The 21,760-nt window shown below is 40.3% G+C and overlaps 1 protein-coding gene across 3 annotated transcripts in view; it reads right to left on the bottom strand.

Annotated features, from left to right (window-relative positions):
- The window catches only part of PRMT3 (protein arginine methyltransferase 3), a 57,364-nt gene extending 36,669 nt beyond the window's left edge, over nucleotides 1-20,695 (bottom strand). For all 3 annotated transcript variants that reach the window (XR_004980319.1, XR_004980320.1, XM_036384340.2), the window contains exons 1-9: nucleotides 20,520-20,695; nucleotides 19,779-19,861; nucleotides 18,671-18,720; nucleotides 17,522-17,624; nucleotides 16,940-17,093; nucleotides 13,684-13,825; nucleotides 10,634-10,699; nucleotides 5,318-5,439; nucleotides 2,425-2,524 (exon numbers count right to left, since the gene is read on the bottom strand). Coding sequence is in view for 1 of the 3 variants with exons in the window: in XM_036384340.2 (XP_036240233.1) it covers nucleotides 2,425-2,524; nucleotides 5,318-5,439; nucleotides 10,634-10,699; nucleotides 13,684-13,825; nucleotides 16,940-17,093; nucleotides 17,522-17,624; nucleotides 18,671-18,720; nucleotides 19,779-19,861; nucleotides 20,520-20,665 (966 nt within the window). In the remaining 2 variants the exon portion in view is untranslated. The remainder of the gene's footprint in view (nucleotides 1-2,424; nucleotides 2,525-5,317; nucleotides 5,440-10,633; nucleotides 10,700-13,683; nucleotides 13,826-16,939; nucleotides 17,094-17,521; nucleotides 17,625-18,670; nucleotides 18,721-19,778; nucleotides 19,862-20,519) is intronic.
- Between the last annotated feature and the right edge of the window lie 1,065 nt (nucleotides 20,696-21,760).

The following is a 21,760-nucleotide window of genomic DNA, read 5'->3' as shown; positions in this document are numbered from 1 at the left end:
CCCACTGTGTAGTATTTAAGATGCTTCTCCCATTTTTCCATAATTTAAGGGAACAAATTTATTAATGAAAGAGAGGGAATAAGTTTGTGGCAGTCATAGGTCACTTCCACAATTAAGTAAATGATCATTAGAAACTATCACACTGAGATGCTCATAATGCAATGCTGTACCTTTCACAAGACACTGCTCTATGTGACAGCTTTTTCAGAAAGCCTAATCTAAAAACAATCCTGGGAGATTGCAGTATTTTTCCTCTCTCTTGCCTCATACTTGTTTTTAATTTTCTGATGTTCCAGACACAGCTCTACAAAAAAAAAAAACAAGCTTATTGTGTACTGGTCTTAAGCAGCATTCTCTATCAAGCAAAACAAAGCTATGGCTCCACCAAAGGTTTGATATTCACTAATCTAAAAGCACTTTGTTTTCTAAACAGAAACAGCAACTTTTCATATTTTTGTTACAAAGAAAAGCATGAGAATTTTCCTGCCAGTCCACACAGATTCTCTGCATAAAGAGGCAAAATCTGACACATACTGAATTCTTTTTCACTCTCATGTTCACATATTAAGAACTGATTTCACACTATAAAATGTAGGGAAGAAAATGAAAAAGCAAATTCACAAAAGAAAGCCAGATAAAGAAGAATCTTCATCTGCATTAGACAACATAATGTTCCTTTCTGGACAGTGTTGGAACATTGGGTACCCTGTCCAACTATCAATCTTACTTCCACAGCATTGTCCTCTTTATCTCTGTCATGCAGTAACCTATAAAAATCCTAACACTCTGAAATATTTAGAATACCTAATTAACTGAAGTGCACGTGGCTATGTAATTTTCACATTAAAAAAAGGTAAATTAGCACACAAAAGAAAAATATCCAACACTCAACACTTTGTTTCTTACGAGAGCTGAGTCCTGAAATCCTTTAGTTCATCTTAGAGGCACTGATTTACAACATGACTTCAGCTCACCTGTCCAGGTTCCCTTTAAAACCAAATCTTGGGCTCCAGAAGGAGAAATGTGATTTTGGGAGCATTAATCTTGGTGCACATATTAGGAGGCTGATCAGAAGTTTCTCTGAAAAAACTAAAATTACATTTCTAGTGAAGCCACCATACTGTCAGAAATCACCAACCATAATGTGCTGTTTTTAAAAAATCACTGGTTTAAGCCAATGGCTTAAACTATCCTTGAAACTAGTGACCTCAACACTAAATTAAGCTCATGCTTCAAATAACATACATCACAGCAGGGCAGGAAAAACTGCAGATTTCTAATTTCTAGTTCACTGACACATGTAATATTAAACAAATATATACAAAAAAGTCAAACCAGTTTATTTTCATCTTTCCCTGAAAAACAGGTAGATACATATGGATTCACAGATGAGTGCATGACCTCCCCACCAAAGGCCATAACAGAACAGCCACAGTTTATTAAAAAAAAATAAGCAAACCCCACAAAGAAACAAGTAACATTGAATAAAAGCTTTCATTCCTGATCTTAAATTTCAGGCAGAAAGGAATTTTTAAGTCCCAGCAGCTGGAAGTAACATGAAGAAAACCTGTGCTTTGAAGTGCTTTTTGAAGTCCTGTAATATGAGGATACTGAATAGCAGAAGTTCACAAAAAACCAGTTCAAAGAGATGTTTCCTACCACATTTTTGATAGGGAGCAGGCGTTCCCATGTCACTATGACACTCAGGCTGGCACTGGGTTTTGTAACACAGATTTCTTTATTAGGATTAATAATAATTGGCAGGTAGCAAGGACAGGGGTGTAACCACCTGGCCACCACACAAAAATGGTAACAGGCCAACAGCTGAAACCCAATGGATTCCAGGAGATGGCTCACTTACACACTGCTGTCCATCACACTTCTCCTGTACTTTTGAATCAGTGTTTTTACTGCCATGCTGAAACCCAGCAATGAAAAGCAACATTGTTTTCAAGCTCTCCCAGTATTTGCAGATTTCCAGAGGCAGCCCTTCCCCTCCTTATCACCTTTCCTGCACTGTCAGGAGAGTCCTTAGCTGAATTTGCAGACTGAAGGTATTTTACCTATCAGAGTGAGCTGGCTAGATGACTAATACAATATTTCTCCATTGTTTTCACCTGAGCAGCCACAACAGTATGAATTAGTGCTTTATAGATTTCCAAACCAACTTCATAACTGAAACTTGCTGCACCTGGAGCAGCTCAACTGTACTTAGAGAAGCTTGACTTGAAAGAGCTTGAGCAAGAGGGACCAGGAACTGTGTCCAAGTACCACATAATCAGGACTGTCATCCCATCTCTGACATTGTCAAAGACACTGCTGGAATCATGATAAATGCTTGGTTAAAAAAATCCAACTTTTCAAATGAAATAAAACACATCTCTTTCCTGAAAATAACTTGAAAAGAATAGCCATGCACCTTACCATCCACTCAGATATAATTACATCCACTTTTTCCAAAGGCAGATCAACTTCCTCAATTCTTCCTTTGACTAATGTAATAATCTTTTCAAGTTTATTTAATCTGCAAGTCAAAACATAAACAAATTAGTTTATATTTCCAATTTATGCTGTCAAGAGAGCCATACTGACATCTATATTTCGCATTCTTCCCCTCACAAACTTTTTGGTTTAACTAATCAAGAAGCACTAGAATGTACTATTCCTCAGTTTTATTTCAGAGGGAACATTTCCAAGTGGCTAAAAATTGCAGCAGATTTAGTGCTGGGAGAAGATGGCAGGCAGTACATCTGTATACCTCCAACGTGCCATGCATGCAAATAGGCAAGCTTCAGAAAGCAGGAAAACAGAGAAGAAGACAATTTAAAACTGCTGCTCCTCTTTATTTAGAAGTTGCTTGTTTTCATTTCCCCTCCTCTGACCTCCACAGCACTCAGAGCCTACTCACCACACCAGGACGGCAGTGGAAATTAACTTCCTTACAAAGCTGCTTTGCATGGCTCGTTCTTTTATTTAACCAAACCAGCTGCAAAGTCACTGAGAACAGAGCTTCCCTCTAAATCAGTACTACAGTTATTGCACAGTAAATCCCCACTGGGGTTTGGGCAAAAGCACCTGCAATGTCTGGTACCTGCAGCGATCAGGGATTAGCTCACATGCACGTCATGGTACAAGCATCCTGCGTAAGGAGGGAGGGACTGGGACAGGACTACAGCTTTTGAAACAAGAACTGCATGATGGTGAAATTAGTCAGGGTGTAAATGCTTCAAATGTACTGCTTCTCTTCTTGGCAAACCATATTAGTCTTCTTGCACTTATCTTTATTACCATGGCTGTTGTTAGAGAGGGCAGAAAAGTGTTCTCACCACAGAAATTTATCTTCCCGCTGCAGTTCTTATCTCTGGCCCTTCCCTCCCTCTCCTGATATCTTACTCTTACATTCTGGCTGCCTTTCAATGCAGACCAGTAATGACATTAAAAATTCCATCCAAGAGACAATGGAAGAACAATCAGTATGAAGGGAGGGGAAAGGAAAAGGTCAAAGGGCTCCCTTAACACTTGGGCTGTTGCAAGGCAAATTAAATCCTCTACACAAGACAGTTTTCTCTTAGAGGATAGCAGTTCATTACTAATATCATATTCAATGGTCTAAACAGAAGTAAAATGAGAAGTTCCAAGTGAGGAATGTTAAAGAGCTACCACCCACAACAATAATTTAAGAAGAACTAAAAGAGATCTAAAGATAACTTTCTAAATGACCACATCCAAGGACATGATTTAAAACAACAGAGAGGAAAAGGATTAATTCACTACATACTTGTTTTCAATTATAATGTTTAAAAAAACCCAAACCAACCAATGTAGTTTACACATTGTAGGAAAAACTGAGATGTTATTTAGGAAGTCTATTTCAACTTCCTATTCTAGCTTAACAGTGATGAATGACAAAAATCAAGTAATTCACTGTGCTAGAAATCTTACAGGGACTATTCCCAGCAAGAAAAAGAAAAGGCAATCATTTAGTTTAAAGTAAGTTTATTTTTAATGCTACTCAGGCTATGTATTCTGGTTCACTTACACACATGGGTTGCACTGTTTCCAGTAATTAGCATGCTAGAAATTAACCTGAATTCTGGGAAGGACAAAAGCATTGAGCACACACTTGAAGCACAGATGGAAGTGTGCCCCAACAGTAATTTTTTAAGCTACAGAGTTGTTTAGTGTTCCAATAAATATTTGTTATTCCACTGCAACTTTGTCAGCTTGATTCCTTTAGGAAAAGTAGCTTTAAACAGACAAATATAAATTGTTTTGATGTGAACTGCAGACTTTAATGTGAATTGAACCTTGTATAGGAGAAAGTACCTCTAAATGTGCAGCCTTACTGATTATTTGCTGCATACTTCAAGTGGCAATTCATCACTCTTAAGAGTTTTGAGTCATTGCTTTTCTTAGAGGCCTGCCCTTCTCCTCCCCAAAGAATAATACATACTGACTGTTACTTCTACTCTCCCCTAAGTATAAATAACACTCAAAAGACTTTATGTACTTGTTGAAAGTTAAAACAGCCCTAAATTTGTAATCTAGTACATTAGCTATAAAACACTATTTCACATCTGCAAGCATTCTGAAGATGTCAGGAACTCAGAGGAAAGGTTCTGTTTAAGGAATGAGTTCTTGTGCCAGAGAAGTATTTTAGTCAAACATGCACTTAAGATTCAACATGGTGCTTTTCCCCAGCAGATATTTGAGGAATTTTACAGCATCCAAGTGTGCAGTGCTGCACCACCAATGTGTGAGTGGTACCTAACAAATTTCCCACAGACAACATTACTTCACTCCCAAATTCTTCAGTATCTACCTGGATTTTATTCTCACAGTTGCTCTTACAAAATCATCCTCAATGAAAAAACATAGAGGCTTCAGCTATCAACAGTGCACATGGACATTACACTCCTCCTACCTCATCCTAGGAAATCCTTTGTAAGTCTTCAGATGTCACTGCTTGATTTTTACACATGCTCAGCCTCCCTAAATATCCTCCAGAGGCAAATTAGTGACATGTGGAGTGGATGAATGAATGAGGAGTTGGGTCTAGGCCACGAGGTTCAAGAGTTGGGAAGAGGAGTACAAATCCCAACTGGTACCAGAGGTGTCCCTCAGGCTCAGTGCTAGTTCTGATACTAATGAACATCTTTAGAGACCTAACTGGACAAGATGCACCCTCAGCACTCCTGGATTAGGGGAGAGCAGTTGACAGGGTAGGCCCTTTATTTTCTGTAACACAGACAAATTATAGAAATTGTTTTAAATTCCTATAAAGAAACAGAAAACTAACAACCACAACTTCTCCTACCTAATGATGTCCATGGCCTGATAGATGATTTCAGATTGGTCCACTCCAATCACTTTCTTGGCACCCGCTTTGGCAGCAAACATGGAGAGAATTCCAGTTCCACAGCCAACATCCAAAACCACCTGAAAGGAATAAATGAAAGCAAAACAATCTTATTTCCCTTGCTATGATTTTTCTACACTTCTTGCTACATCAGTGAGATGGCATATTCCAACAGAAGGCATAAAGTCTTACTGTTACATGCAGAGACATCCAAGTCAAACTGCAGTTCTAACTCCCACTCTACCACCTTTTCCAGGCACACAATGAAGCCCACTAATTCCAGCTGCAGATTAACCCTGTCCCATGGGAAACAGCAGCAAGCAAGAATGTGGGAAACACCTAAAATGTTATATGAAGAGAAAAAAAGGAAATTATAGCCTGAGCAATTTTAATCACTGAATCACTAATAATTGAACTGAGAAAACATATTCTAGCTGCAGTTTTTAATTAAAAGCCTATTCAGAAACTTTATTTAGGAATCCTCTGCCAGACAGGGTCACACTGCCTCAAAACAGCTATGGCCCTAGATGACTAAATTTTAAAATGGTCACTGGCACGGTTTTAACACCTGAAACTATTTTCTGTTTAGCACTATTTATAATCAAAAAAGAGTAAAAAAAAAAAATCCAGTTAAGATGGAATCCCTAGAGTTTTCATGAAAGAGTGAATTTCACCACTACAGCTGGAAAGAGTATGCCATAAGATCCATGGAAATGCATGGGTTTTTCTATATGTATCAGCTACTACAGGAAGACTGAAAAGTTCAAAAATGTGAAGCAACCAGGAAAACAGTCCTGAATTTATGACTAAGTGGAGTTGAGTGGCCAGCAGTTTGAAAAGCTTCACAGATATTTTACTAAGTGGCATTCCTCAGGCCTTGCTAATGTAACAGTGTATTTCTTGTAACTGCTGGAAATTCTCAACAGCTACAAACCTAATGAATGTGCTACAGTAGATTTTTAAGCTGAGTTCCAGGCTTGATGCTTTCACATCATTATTGGGGCTGAAAGGCATCTCTGGAGATTCTGAGGGTGCATTTTATTGCATTGGCCAGATCATCAATGGTCTTATTGTTAGACTCATATCTGATATAGCTAAGCTTTACTAATGGTGTTAAAAAACTCACAGCACTAAACCCAAAAAAGTTCTGAAATCTGAAAATCAAAATAAGTTTTTTAAACACTACGTAGAGCCACTCATCTCATATACAGCATTTAAGCATGAACAGAACCAGAACTGTAAAGAAAGAACTTACTTTCCCATACATAAAACCTAAAATGAAAGTACAACTTAAAACATACTTAACAAGAACACTGAGTCAGAATTACCAGTCACAGCAAGAATTTATTAGAAAGGAAAACTGATTTCACCATCTCTTTCTCCTCACAGCACAGAGTGCTGTTAAACATACCCTCACACCTTTCATTACATTAAACATTTTTCCAAAGAAGGCATCAAATCCCTCACTGACCAATCCCATATTTGAGAACTACAATCCCATTTTACAAAATATTTAAAAAAATACAAAAAAATAAAGCAAGAATGCACCCTGCTGCTGATACACTTTCCAGCTTATCATCTACTGATCACTCTTGCTTTGGCACAGGAAAACCTTGCATTTCACCTGACCAAGAGCAGCAGAGCAAATACTGGAATGCTCTGCACCTCAGGTCTGCCTGCCTCCCTCGTATACAATTCTGTACATTCTGAGGATGCACACAGAACAATGATCCTGAAGCCAGCATGAACAAAACCAGCTGTTCATCCTTAGCAGTACAGCATAAGGGAGCTGCTGCTGTGGTGGTCTGGGAAGCAGGGACTGCAGCACTGACTACCACCTGTCTCTGTAGAGCCACTTAAAACCTGGAAACAGACTAAAAACCATCAGTATTATGGCCTTTTACAGCAGCTTGTGCAGAGGGAAGCTGTGGATAGAGTTACTTGTTCCACCTGCAACTCTTTTGTAGCCTTGTTTCAAAAGGAGTCAACTCTGCAACTCAGAAATGAGAGAAATCCCTAAACTGTGAATCTGCTGGAGACAGGAATAGAAAATAAAAATCAATATTCTTGCAGCTGCTGAAATCTGACACCCTCCAACATCACCTAACATTTCACCTATGGTAGTTAACAAAATCACTGAGCCATGACAGCTGGAAGTCACAGCCAAAAATAAACCACTGTGAAAGAATCATCTGGATGTACAGTTGCATGAAAGAGAGCAATCACCACAAATTGGGAAAAAATCAAAACAGACACCATGCTGGACAGCTGCCCCAGTCACTTAAAAACCCAGATGGAACTCATCTAGCCTTAGGCAGGGGATGGGATGGAAAAGAGGCACTGGAGGGAAACAGACAAGCTGGAATACGTGTGAGGAAGGGAAAGACAAGGAGGGTGATCATCAATTAGCCTAAGGACAAGGGCCTACAGCCCACGTGTTCTTGCAGTGATCACATATGGCCTCTCAGCAAAGGCCTGAGCAGCTGCACAGGTGATTTCACTACACCACCACACACTGCAGCTTCACATGCTCCTCTGCAGTCTGAGCAGAACTCATGTCCTGCTTTCAGTGACAGCCTACCTTAAACTCAGAAAAACAGGAGGCCAGGGACTTTGGCCAACTAAATTCATTTCATCAATGAACTCTTAGTAGGACAGTAGTTTAAAAGTTTATTTTATTCCCTGAATATGGCACTGATGCTTGCCTCAGATTTCAGTCTTACAATGAAAACTAAGCATGGCAACAGCACTTTACTAAATTATTTTTCCACCCAAAACTACTCTCATTGTAAAATGGACCACACTTCCTTTTACTGAGTACAGCCACCTTCATTACTCCTACCAGGTAATCTGAATTGTCCCGTTCTCATCTCAAATACATTTGACAGGTTGAAAACAAAGGCAGCAAGCAGGATTTGTTCAAGTTTTAATTTATTTTGAAAGCTGAGACAGAACAAACAAATTGGCTGGTTCTGAATAAAATATGCATAATAAACAAACCTAGATAGTCTGTTATCATCTATCAGCATGCAATCACACCTCTTCTTTAGTATCCTAAAGGTTAGGATGCAGACTTGCATCAAAAGTGAGTATAAAAATTCAGCTTTTTGAACAAGCTACTTCCAAACTACCTCACAATTGTCCATTCAGAAAAAACCAAAAACCATTAGTATGTATTTTCCAGGGAGGAATACCATAAGAGAGTTCTAAGAAATGCAGTATCAGACTTTTCCCTCTTTTTTTTTTTTTTTTGAATTGTTATTAAAATTAAAGGGAAAACAGCCTTTGGAATTTTCACTCATTAGTATAGTCCTGAGAGCATTATACAATACATTAAGCTGAACAAAGTATTCTACATAGCTCCTTCAGCAGAAGCCTGTAACAGATGTCACTTTAAAGCCAGATTTCTGCAGAAAACTTCATTTATTCTCTGTAGCAATGTACCAAGAGAAAGCTGCATCATGTGGCCAGACACACAAGTTAAGCAGGACACTGGTCACATGGGTGGGGCACACTAGGAACTCAAAGCAATTGAGATTCTGTCTTTCAGTTCAACCTCAACACACCATGATGGCTTTGGATGCACCATGAATTTGAGGTAACCTTGATCAATAAACTGCTGCAAAAACCACGTTCAGAAATCAGTTTGTGTATGTTGGGATACTTGAGCTTTTCTTCAGAGCAGCTGAATGCTTTTACAGCAGAGTAAGCACACACACTGCCAAAGCTGTTTCCTGAGCATGGGTATCTACTCCTGGGGCTGAAGCATCACTGACTCTAACTCTTACTCGATGTTTTGTTTTGAATGTTCCCAGAGTGTCCATACGGCACAGGAGACACATTTCAATCATGAAAAATTACTGTTCCACAAGGCCTCACGTTCTGTGTAACTTCAGATCAGTCTTAACCTGCAAAACCCTGCAGTTATCAATTTTAGGGGCATCTGTGAAAGCTTTCTTTCCTTTATTGATCTTTCTGCTTTGTTGGATGAGCTGCCCACCGACACAGTCACCTAGTGGCAGAACTCTGTGACACTTTTGCTTGTTCTCTCACTATAATCAAAGAGTTCAGAAATGTTTAGTAGAAACAGGCTTGTGACATGAATTGAGGCAAAAAAGGGAAGAAAACTATTTACTTTTATTTTTTTCTGCTATAGTTGCCAATTGAAAACTAAGGTGAGACATACAAGGAATAGGCACTATCAAACACTGAAATACTTTCTGTCAGGACAGAACTGCTCTCTCATCTCTCCTACAAAGAAAGGCTCAGAGGATGGGGATTGTTCAGCCTGAAAAAGAGAATGCTTTGGGGTGACCTAATTGTTGCCTTCCAGTACCTGAAAAGAGCCTAAAAGAAAGATGAAGAGACTCTCTACAAGGGCCTAGAGTGACAGAACAAGGGGGAATGGATTTAAATGAAAGAGAGTAGGCTTAGATAGGATACTAGGAAAAAATTCTTCCCTGTGAGGGTGATGAGGGCCCAGCACAGGTCACCTAGAAAAAGTGTGAATGCCCCATCCCTGAAGAAAACCATTCAAGGCCAGGTTGGATGGGGCTCTGAGCAACCTGGTCTAGTGGAAAGTGTCCCTAGCTAGGGCAGAAGGATTGGAATTGCATGATCCTGCAGGCCCCTTTCAACCCACACCATCCTATGGTTCTATAAGCTCAAAACACAACAAACTCATTAGAAACAGCCAGCAGAGATACAAAAGACAAGAGGATTATTACTGTACAGGGGTCATAACCACTGTAAGATCCTATCACTGAAATGCCTCCTCACTGCAAATGAAGGACTAGCTCACAGTTCCAAGCCCTTTAACAATAACCACCCAGTCTGGAGACATGAAACAGCACTAATTCAAAAAAATCAGTTCCACATGAATTCTTTCCCAGCCCTAATTACACAGGGCTTCCAGGACATTTTTACTGTATCAGGCATACATAGAAATTCACTTAATCCTGATGAAGAGCCCTCAGAGAGATTGCACCTAATATCCTCGACAAGAGAGGCTCAACTTCACCCTGCCAAGATAATGAATGAGCTCCCTGCCACGGCACACAGCACAATGACAATAGAGATCAGCACTGCTCTTATCAGCACGCTGCACCCTCCAGCAGCTCTCCACCACCTAAACCAGCCAGAGCGCATCAGATCAAATCCTGCCACTGGAATCTCCATTCCCAGAGCTACAGACTAGCTAACCTGCAGCTTTTCTACCATTTGAGACAAAATAAACCAGAGAAATGACTGGATCTTCTGGGCAGTGGTACCCACCTTGTCCTTGAAGATATGTGGGTTTTGATAGATGAAGTCGCGATAGCTCTCCGTACGGACTTTATCCTGGCAGTCAAAGAACAAACAGGGTTCACTTTTTCTGCTTAGGTACAGCAGAAAGTTCAAAAATGCTGAACAACTTGCTTTCCAGCTTGGCTACAGATGCTTTGCACATGCTGTACTTACATGGGCACTGCAATCATGACACTTCTGTATGATAATATTGCAGAATTTACTGCAGCAAATGAAGCCAGTTGCCTCAGCTGGAGGAAAAATAAGGAACTATTTTATGATTTCCTGATTCTGCCTTTTCTTTTGAATGTTTCAAAGATCTTAACACCTGTTCATCACTATCAAGGAACAGCAGTAATAGAGTGACAATATTAAACCAACTTAAATAGAAAATTGTGAACATTTGAATCACGTGCTCATAAAATGTTTTGTATCATTTTGTTCTCTGACACCCCTGTGACATGGAGATTTCTGTAAAAAAAAAGTTATGCATCAAATTAACTTGGTTTTACTTCTGAACAAGCTGCAGATTTGCAATCCTGATGGCAAGCTAGTAGTGAAAGCTATACAGCCCATTTGATGAAAGTCCAACACAGTAAATAAGTTTGATTGAAATACAAACAGGGCCAGAGAAGCTGCAATATTTTCAAGCCTAGAACAAAACATATACAGTATCTTAGTATAAAAAAGCCTGCAGCATAGCTCAGTTTACCTGCAAGGTAATCTGTTAAAACATTGATTCTCTTAACATGCATCAGCAGGTACACAAATTGACAGCCAAGTATAGGCTTTGGAGTTACTGTCACAGTTCAAGTGTTAGAGACAAATAAAAAAATCAGCAATTTTTTGTCTAGTGTTAAAAATGCTGAAGTATAAAATCCCAGTACTTTTACTAAATCTAGGGGATTTTTCTACTACAGCAAGTTAAGAATTTCTAGAAATAACAGAGAACAGAAATTTTCTACAGTGAGAAAGAACAAAGTCTATTTTAATAAAAGAAAAAGATCAAAAACAGTGACAGGAACATTTTTATGATAATAAAAATTTTGGAGACAAAAAATTATTTTAAGGCTTGAAAATCCTAAAATCCAGCTCTATGTGTAAAAGTACAATCACACACACAACCCAAAGAAGCAGCCGGGGTTTATTTTAGAGAATTCTGCTTTAAAATCCTGCATAATTAATGGTAATAACAGAACCCTGACCCTTTAAAACCATATTGGTTTGCTATGATGTTCAGAGCAACTATTTTTAGTACTTCAACTACTGCAGTATATACTAGGATTTGCTGGGAGGACCAAAGAAGTGTAAAAATAAATAATCAATTGAGAAAGCAGCCAGCTGGAAAGCTTTCAGCCTTGCCTCCTGCCCCTCACATGGCTTCAGCACTGCCCCAACTCAAAGCAGCCAAGCACTCTGGGATTCTATTCACCAATCCCCTTCTCCACTCAACTTTTCCATGTAATGCTTTCTTGGTTTAAGTAAAATGGTGAAAAAAATTATTAAGATGACAGCCAAGAAATTCTCAAACAAAAAGGTAGAGTAAGGGAAACACCAGTGACTCGGCAAGTGTGAAGTAACAATGTTCTTGCTCCACCTCTCAAGTGTGTGCAGACAAATACCCCAAACTGAAATGTTGTCTTACCACTGCCAGGCATAAGGACAAAAAAGGTTTCAGAAATGGGCTTACATTCAGACAGCAAGACTGCTTTCTTAAAAATGTTCATGTAGTAAGCCGCTATATTTATGTAAATAAGGTAAACAGGAAAAAACCCAAAGTGAATGCCTTGCATAAAGAACAAATTTCAATGTGCACACAATAAAAGCAATCCTTATCCTACGTTTTGGAAAGTCAAAAGTCTTCTTAAATGCATTCTGACAAACATACCCTTAAATCAGTAAAATACAATTTTGTACCAATCTCCTTGCGCAGAGATGCAGATTTACTGTACACTTTATTTGCCAACAGAAAGGCTTCCTCATCCTCTACCTACATTATCTCAAATGACAGCTTTATAAAGCTGTAAAACCAAACACCTATCTTTTTATTTATCTTCAAGTTACATTGCAGTTGTATTTCTACAGACCATACATTTCAGAAAACATTCTTCTAGTTCTGCAGCCATCTCTGTGCTTCTGTAAAATCTCCTCCCCTTAATAATAACCTCCCAGTCACACTACTCTTAACACATATTCATGTGTATTTCTGCATTGGGGCCACTAAATGATTTACAAAGCTGAAAGCTTTATATGCTAGCTGCAGGCACAAATTCACTTCACAGCTCTGTATTCTGCCTTGACTTTAGACAGGAATTTTTATTTATTTATGCCTTAAAATGATAAAACTGCTTATAACTCTCACAACTATGACATCTTCTCTGAAAGGAAGCATTAAGACATTTTAATTTACAAGTTAATTTTAAGCTGTTGGGCTTTCTGCTTGTTTTTTCTTATTTTAAAGTTAAAAGGGCATACATAGGTTTGCCTTTGAGAATTTTGAGCATAAACTTTTTTTAATCTTTAGCATATGAAAGGAGCTGCTCCAGCATGTTCATGAACGTGACACTTCATTGTCATGCTATCAATACACCAAACCATGCACAAGTAACATTTTCTGTTTACAAAGTGCAAGAGAAAACCACAATATTTGAGAAATGGTCCTGCCTAAGAAATTTCAATTATAAGGAAAACGTAAAACTGAAGAAAAATATTCACTGTCTGTATTATGTTTTATCCTTCATGTTTTAAACAACAGGAAAAAGCTGCTTTTGGCAAGGTAGGGCTGTGGCACAGGTATTGTACTATCAAGCATAACTGTAAATGATTTTCTGCTCCTGACCCTTCCTGTAAATAGAGCTTACACAAAGGAAATAAAACTGAAAAATGATCTCTTAGCCTAAGTACCACCAAAAAACCTCTCCTGGACAGAAGGGGTTAAAAATGCAGCTGCTCTGCAGTATATTTATGGGCACACAGCCCACTTCATTCCACCTCTCCTCTTCAGCCCTAGGAAGGTGCAGTGGCGATGACTTTCTGACCTTTAGCATCTCCTCGTGTATCCCATAATGCCCATAGGAGCTGAAGTAAACGCCATCCTCGTCCTCCTGAAGGTCTGCAATGGTGCTGCACGACGAGCTGCTCCTGACATCTGTGTTCATCACCAAGTCCTGAGCAAATTGTCTGTAATCAGTTTGAAATATACCCTTGAGACGTGTTTATGGGACCACGGCAAGGAGGCTGGGCAGGGGGGAAGGCCTTGGGAGAAGCAGGAATGAATGCAGGCTGCCCTGGGGCTGGGCAACAGCAGCAGCAGCTTTAGGTGTGCACATCCTCCCTCTGCAGGCTCCTGGCGGCTGCTGCAGCCCCCCCCCGGCAAGCCCAGCTTTCTGCTGACAGCGAGCAACTATCAGCAGTGAAATATTGGGGAGTAGTTTCTATTTTTAAGGCAGAAGTATCTATTTTGAACTTGCTGGCATAAAAGCTAGCACTGCAGTGTCAAGGTGTTTCAGGCTGTGTAATGCAGATATGGACTAAACACAAAGAGCACAAGAACTGCAGCCCACACAACACTGGGTGACTACTGGAAGGGAGAAGGAAGCATTTGAAAACTGAGGCATTTGGGTGAAAAGAAAGAAAGAGATTAAAATTCAATTTATTACTTGAATTTTATGCTGCTTATTTTCCCTCCTCCCTGCTCTTGCATTCCTTCAACACGTAAAGAAAGGCTGAGAGAGTTGGGATTGCTCAGCCTGGGGAAAAGAAGCCTCCAGGGTGAACCCACTGTGCCTCTTAGTTCCTAAAAGGGCTACAAGAAATATGGACAGGGACTTTGGACGAGGACAAATGGCTTTTAAACCCAAAGACTGTAGGTTTAGACTGGATATTAGGATGAAATTTTTTACTGTGAGGGCAGTGAGGCCCCAGCACAGGGTTCCCAGAGCAGCTGTGGATGCCCCTGGATCCCTGGAAGTGTCCAAGGCCAGGCTGGATGGGGCTCTGTGCAACCTGGGAGGTGCTCCTGTTCAGAACTGGATGAGCTTTAAGGTCCCCTCCAACTCAACCATTCTGTAATTCCATGTTCTCATTCCCCAAAGCAGGTCTGATGACAAAATACACAAATCAAGAGGTTTATCATGAAAACACTATTAGACATTAACAAGCAGATCATACTACACCCACAATGAAGAGAAAAAGCAAACACACTTCAGCCAGACAACTTTCCTCCAGGGTCTACAGTCCAACAGCAACAGAAGCTGCATCCTAGACCACCCCAAAGCCTCTGACACTCACCTTTAACAGTGACCATACTTTCTTAAATGGGAACTTCACATATAGAAACTGTAGGGAACAGTCTCATTACCAATATCTTCCTTAGAGAAGAACAAAACTGAAAATATTCACTCCTGATATTTCAAATACCTCCCTGCTCAGCTACTTTGGATGGGGAGGAGAACATGGTAAGGGATTTTGTATTGCAATTTTGTCAGTTTCAGAAACTTCCTATATTTTTTTACACAGAAATGGTCTGGATCTTTTTTTAATACTGCTCTTTACCACAGTACTTTGCATTTTCTTTACTTTCATACAAATATCTACATGATACAATTTTAAACTTTCATAAAATGGATTCTGTGACAATTACGTATAATTAGCACTGTGTGAGATTTAAATGATTTAATTCAAAATTATTTAAGCCAATAGTTCCTCTAATATATGCATGCAACACAAGCACCAAAGAAATTCCAAAGACAGAGCTGTCCTGCTGGCTTCTTAGTCAAGAAAAAAGATAAGTAAAACCAAAAGCCATCACCTCCAAGGAGGTGACAGATTAAAAAACTCAGTATAGACAAGCTGTGCTCTGAAATCCCTAAGTTACATCTAATGCTAGAGGTGATCTGATTTATGGAAATGTCACTGTCATTATTTCACAGAGGTTTACCTGAAAGGGAGCAGGTGGAATATTCTGTGCAATAACCTCCAGCACGAACCACTGAATAACAGCATTTACACTACTACAGTGCAACTGACTCCTCTGTCCATAATTTAAAACTGTGCTGCTTCATCAGATCTACATCTGGATATTTTTGCTGCCAGCTGACCTCTGCTGAATTGAAGAGGTTGCATTGAGAAAGAAAAATTAAAGGCTCCCTCTTACAAGAGCAGATAAATTGATATGCTTACTTTAAAAAAAAATCTGTAAGCCTCACTGAAGTTTAGAGAGCTCAAAAGAAATTGCTACTGATAACCTGCAAGGGTTTTTTTTCTTTTAAATGAAAATGAATGGAACACAATAAAGCAAAAAGACACACAGAAAATACCCCCAAGTTTTTAAAGCACAACGATAAATTTCCTTAATTCTTGCTGTTTATGATCAATTAAAGCATAGAGATACCAGAAAAGCACTGTGTGCAAAATTCAAACTCACCTGAAGACAAAATGGATCCTTTTTGACATAAATAATTGTTCACAGCTGAGGGGATTTGAATACATTAAATATTCTGGTGTACTTAGTTACCTGTAGCTCCAAGTGTGTACTGTCAAAATGTACAACAAAAACTCAAATCTGTTTACAACACAAGGGTTTTCTGATTAACTTCTCACCCAAAAGAACGTGAATTATTTTTCCAAGTCTCTTAAATATAATTTCAGTTCCTCAGTGCCCAGTCAGTGTGATCTCACGCTTGTAGGGGATTTAAATGAAGTTTATATTTTGTGTTATCCATGAGCATCACCAATCCATATGCAGACCTCAAGACTTAGAAGTAGCTACAGGGATGTCCTGACTGATAGTGAAATCAAAAGTAGCTGAAAAAAAGCTGATTTATTAATTCCACTGAGAGTTTCTCCAAACTGCAAATGAACTCTACTAAAACTAACTGTTTGAAGCCAATTCTGAACATCTCTGGAGTTCTGTATTTAATTTGCCAGTCTCTCTCTCCTCTCCAATGTGTGCATCCTCAGTGTTGAAATTCCTATCTAAAGAACTAACAGAAAGGTATCTCAAAAACAAAGAGCAATCTGAAGGAAAAAAACCTGAGTGATGTGCTTGCTTAGCTCTCCTAAACATACTTTGTCCTTTCAATCTGTGCAGGTTTTTGTGCAGTTTTTACTAACCACTACAAGACATTTACTAACCATCTACAACAGACAAGTCAAACCTACAGTCCCACCCCAAGGCTTATTTCATAGTTACATTCTACTACTTCCTTCCATTTCTATTTGTCTTCAAACATGAACATCTTCTATAAAACACATCAAACAAAAACAGCCCAAAACTTCAGTTCAGACACTTACTTCATTTTCTGAAGATCATCTTGTGCTCTAGCCAAGGCTGCTTCTGCAGCTCTGGCTCTCTGTTCCGCATGTTTTAATTGTTCCAGGAGCACCATGCTGTCACTTAAGCCATTAGAAGGCAAAACTTTTACAGGTTCACAAAGATCTTCTATGTCTGATGAAACAGGGAGGAAAAAGAATACCTACCAATCATGTTTCTGATCTGTTTGCAGCAGATCATAAACACTTCATGCTCTTTCTGTCTTTGGATGCTTTGTACAAGCTGGTTGTTTTACAAAAGGCACAACTGAATTTGACAGGGCTAACTACAAAACACAAGCCTAGGCAGAAGAAGCAAATATGCTAGAAGCAGGGTCTAAGTTAAGGCAAATAAATCCAGAATTCAGGCTTCCTTAAATACCAGTGTTTGATTATTTCTAGAAGGGATATTTGGTTTAGATATAATTAAATTAGATATAATTAGTATGTGGACTTTCTCAGACACATAAATCAAGTAACAGTGACAGTGCTTTACAGATCACAAACTCTAACAATACCACATTTACCCCAAAATGCAGGAGCCATACTGAAGCAGTTATTTACCAAACTGAAGAAGGAGATCATCTTCAAGTTCTGGTTTCAAATATTCCTCTCCTTCCCAAGGCAGTGGGCTGCTGAGAGAACTCAAATATGCCCCAGTTGGTTTCTAGACAGGAGAAGAACATGTACACTAAGTTTCCTTGAAAACACCAACACTTCAATTTCATTCAAGAAAACAAGGCAATCTTTCACACAGTAAAATATGCAGGGTATTATTGAAGGAGCTTCGTAGCAAAGGCTGGGAAAGCCCAGGCAGCTCCAGGACCAAGAAATTCTGTGCAAGCAGTAACAGATCTTGAAGGATACCTGCAGGATTGCACTGCTCTCAGCAACCAAGTCCACTCAGGTGTTTGGCTAATCAAAAAATCCAAGATACTAATCCTGTCAGGTTCTTACATGAACAGTGCTGTAGGAACAGAAGGCAGAAACACTGTATTGTCTCTCCTGTTTCCATCCAGTTAATATTTGGTTAAGAAAAGAGAAGTCAGTTTTGGACTCCAGCTTTTGCCTTTCTGTGTTTACACAGTTATGCATTAAATAACTACTCGAGGATTTAAGATTGGAAGACTGAAGTAAAAACTACTTAGTAAGATAAGATGGTATTGAGTTTTAACCTAAACTTTAAGGGAATAATGAAGGAACAAAGTCACAAAACACACAAAATATATGGAAGCCTATCTTAAAACTGTAGGTTCCCACTGACTCAGGTATAACTTTGGCAGAGTTTTAAGCTCTGTAACTTGAGAGATCAGCTATTGTCCTTACTAAGTAGGGGTCTGGCCAGCTCATACCCTCAGGAAAGGTTTTTACATCAACACACATGCAAGGACTGAGAAACTTCAGTTCTTGAGAAGTGAACCCATTTCTGAAGTGAGACAGCAGAGTCAAAGGCCCACAAAACCTGAATAGAACAAGATGATACTACACAGCATGGAGGCTTTATGCAAATCTCAACATCCCCTTCTGAAAATAAAATTTCACATTAGTTACATATATTTACAATTAAAACAGACCAACAGCTACTTTAATTCCCATGATTTCTTTTTCTAAAACTTCAATACAAAATCTCACACAATTATTAGAAATGGGCAAACTGAAAGCACATCACTATTCTCAGAGTCAGAAAAAAGAAGTAGTAGGTGCCACACCTACCTTTAATCTGACAAAGTTTATTAGTTTAATGTATCCATAAAAATCGAGTCCTGAGTGGAAAAAAAAACAAAGAGAGCATTTGTATTACAGAAAAGACCACATGTTTTAGAGTTATGTGAATACTAATTACCTGTTCAATTGGTAATTGTTTCAAACTTCCCCTTGGTTGTACATCACTATCTCGTGCACTCTTCCTATCTTAAGTTTGCCATCTGTGTTTTTCTTCTCTTTAGGGCTAACCCAGGAAAATCCTCACCCTCAGGGCAAATACATTTGCCACAAATTAAGAATGGAACACATCTAAACGGGAACTATGGACAGGGATTTCATCCATTGGGCAAGCAAGTACATCAGGACAGCCTCTCTTATCTCCTACCAGCTACCTTGATGACATTTTAGGCTGCTGTGCTCCCCTGTTCATATTCTTAGCTTTCTGCTTAAAAGAATGTAAACTGATACTACTCACCAAGAATACCCACCAATATTGATTTAAAATTGCCACCCTGGCAAAAGTAATAGTAGTTTAACTGTGTTCTCTCCCCAGGAACAGCAAAGATAAACTCAAAATACTTTTTCTTGGATTTTAGACAGAAAACAGACCAGACTAGATCTTACCATATATAATGACTAGTTCAAGTGACAGCCAACCTTAAACTTGACTAAAAAGAATTTAACAGACATGGGAGGGAAAGCCTTCCTGTGATCACCTGAAGGACACAAGCCATGGGGCTCTGCTAAATCCTGAGCCCAACAACAGTATCACTGGTCAGGCAAGAGCTCCCAGCAGATCAGATCAGATCAGATCAGATCAATCATGCAGTGTCTGGTTCAGGTCAATCAAGTAGGCAGTGAGGAATCAGCAAAAGCCAGCAAAGATCAATCTCACTTTTGTCACTGGTTGAGAGCTTTACCGGTAGAAAAGGCATGCAGGAAGCAGCCAGCATAAAGGAAATTTATAAGCATTTTTCTACAATAGCTCATCTTATTCGATCTTGGAAGCTTCAGCTGTGAACCATGAGATCAGATAGAAACAAATTAATATTTGCAATTTATTTTAAATGAGACACTCATACACAAAAGGAAATGACACATCATGAAAAAAACTTACCATGTTTCTGGATCACATCACTAACATCAAACTGATGCTCTGTTTTGCAGTGGGAGAACACAGCTTCAGCAGAACTAAACAACCTGTAAATAACAAACTATTAAATATGCAATATTGACACATTAAGTTCCAACTTAGGAGTGCTATATGCTCTGTTCTGACTTACTGGGGAATTCAGAACACATTTCCTGCCTTTGAGAAAGGATGACCAGGCACTGGCTCACATGCCTCACAAAGCTTTTACCTTGTTTGTCAAACATTTTGAAACAAAAGCCAGGGAACACAAAAATTCTGTTTGATAAAACCACAGATCCTGTTAACTTCCAAACACTGTCTGAGAGCAAAGCCTGCGTTAAAACCTGAGATCTAAAAACCACACCAACACAAGGTGGGTGGGGCAGTTTGATATGGTACATCGAAATAAAAACTCTCATCTCTATACTGGCCATGGGGAAAAGACGAAAGAGAAAAGGAGAAGAGCCTCCACGCTGCTTCAGCACGAGGGGAGGGGATTATTACCACGTTCCTCCCTCCTTCAGTCCGAATCTAACACACGCCTGGCTCCACAGAGCCGTGTATGCGATCAGCACTCTACAGAGCGAGGCCACAAAGCAGCGATTCCCGATCCCGATCCCGATCCCGATCCCGCTCCCGCGGGCCGAGCCCGGCCGCTCGCAGCGCAGCGCAGCGCACCCGGAGCAGCGCGCTCCTCACGGGGCCCCGCGCTCCCCGTCCCCTCACCTGTCGCAGAAGAGGCAGCGGGTCTGCTGGGCCACGGCAGCGCCGCCCTCCTCCTCCTCCTCCTCCTCCTCCTCGTCGTCCCAGGCGCCCTCGCCGTCGGACAGCTCGGGCATCTCCTCCTCCTGCTCAGGCTCCATGGGATCCATGTCCCGCCGCCGCCCCGCGCGCGCCGCTTCCGGCAGCGGGGACGGAGCGGGGCCGCGCGCGCCCCCTGGCGCAGCCTCCGGCCGCGGCCGCGCTGAGGGGCCGGGCCGGCGCCATCTTGCGGGAGAGAGGGGCAGCGGTACAGAGGGAGGGCGGGACCGTGCTTCAGGCACGGCCCCGTCCCTCGGTGTGAAAAATGCACGTATTTTATGATTGGGTTTTCGCAAATATTGAAATTAATATTATATGTGTTGTGTTAGAAAGTGATGCTGTATTAATTCTCTTAAGTACTGTGTTAAATATAGTGTTAGGTTATAAAAAATGTTCAAATAGAAACTGTGCTATGTAGAATAGTTTTTTTTAAAGAAAGGACTCGCAGCGAGATAGCAGCCACAGGACACCTAATCTTTCAGAGAAAAAGAATTTATTGCCCTCTTATCAGAAGAAACGAACTTCTTCCCGGCCTCGAAGGCGCTGTTAGGGTTCGGAGGAAGAAGTTGACACTGACTACACAGAATCCTGTATTTGAATGGAATTTATGCATCGTGTATGAAGTGTATGAATATGCAACAGGCTGTTGCTTTTAAGGGTTAATCCTCTGTTAACGTGGGTCCTTTTTCAGGCTTATTTTGTCCAGAAAAAGGTACCCGGACGTCTGTAACTCTTTGTCTCTATTGTCTCACATTGTCCTAATTCAAATTGTCCAAATTATCATTACTCTAATTGTATTACTACTTTTATAACCATTTTATTACTATTAAACATTAAAAATTATAAAAACAAGTGATTGGCGTTTTTCACACTCAGCCATCGCCCCTTCCGTCAGCCATGGATCCGTGCCTCAGCCATGGCCCCTTCCCTCAGCCAAGGCCCTTTCCCTCAGCCATGGCCCCTTCCTTCAGCCATGGCCCTGTGCCTCAGCCATGGCCCCTTCCCTCAGCCATGGCCCCAACCCTCAGCCATGGCCCCGTGCCCCAGCCATGGCCCCGACCCTCAGCCATGGCCCTGTCCCCCAGCCATGGCCCCTTCCTTCAGCCATGGCCCTGTGCCTCAGCCATGGCCCTGTGCCTCAGCCATGGCCCCTTCCCTCAGCCATG

The sequence above is a fragment of the Molothrus ater genome, chromosome 6 (genome assembly GCF_012460135.2).
Source record: "Molothrus ater isolate BHLD 08-10-18 breed brown headed cowbird chromosome 6, BPBGC_Mater_1.1, whole genome shotgun sequence".
Classification (NCBI taxonomy): domain Eukaryota; kingdom Metazoa; phylum Chordata; class Aves; order Passeriformes; family Icteridae; genus Molothrus; species Molothrus ater.
Note: the sequence above shows the minus strand (reverse complement) of the source record. Positions and strands in the feature narration are given on the sequence as shown.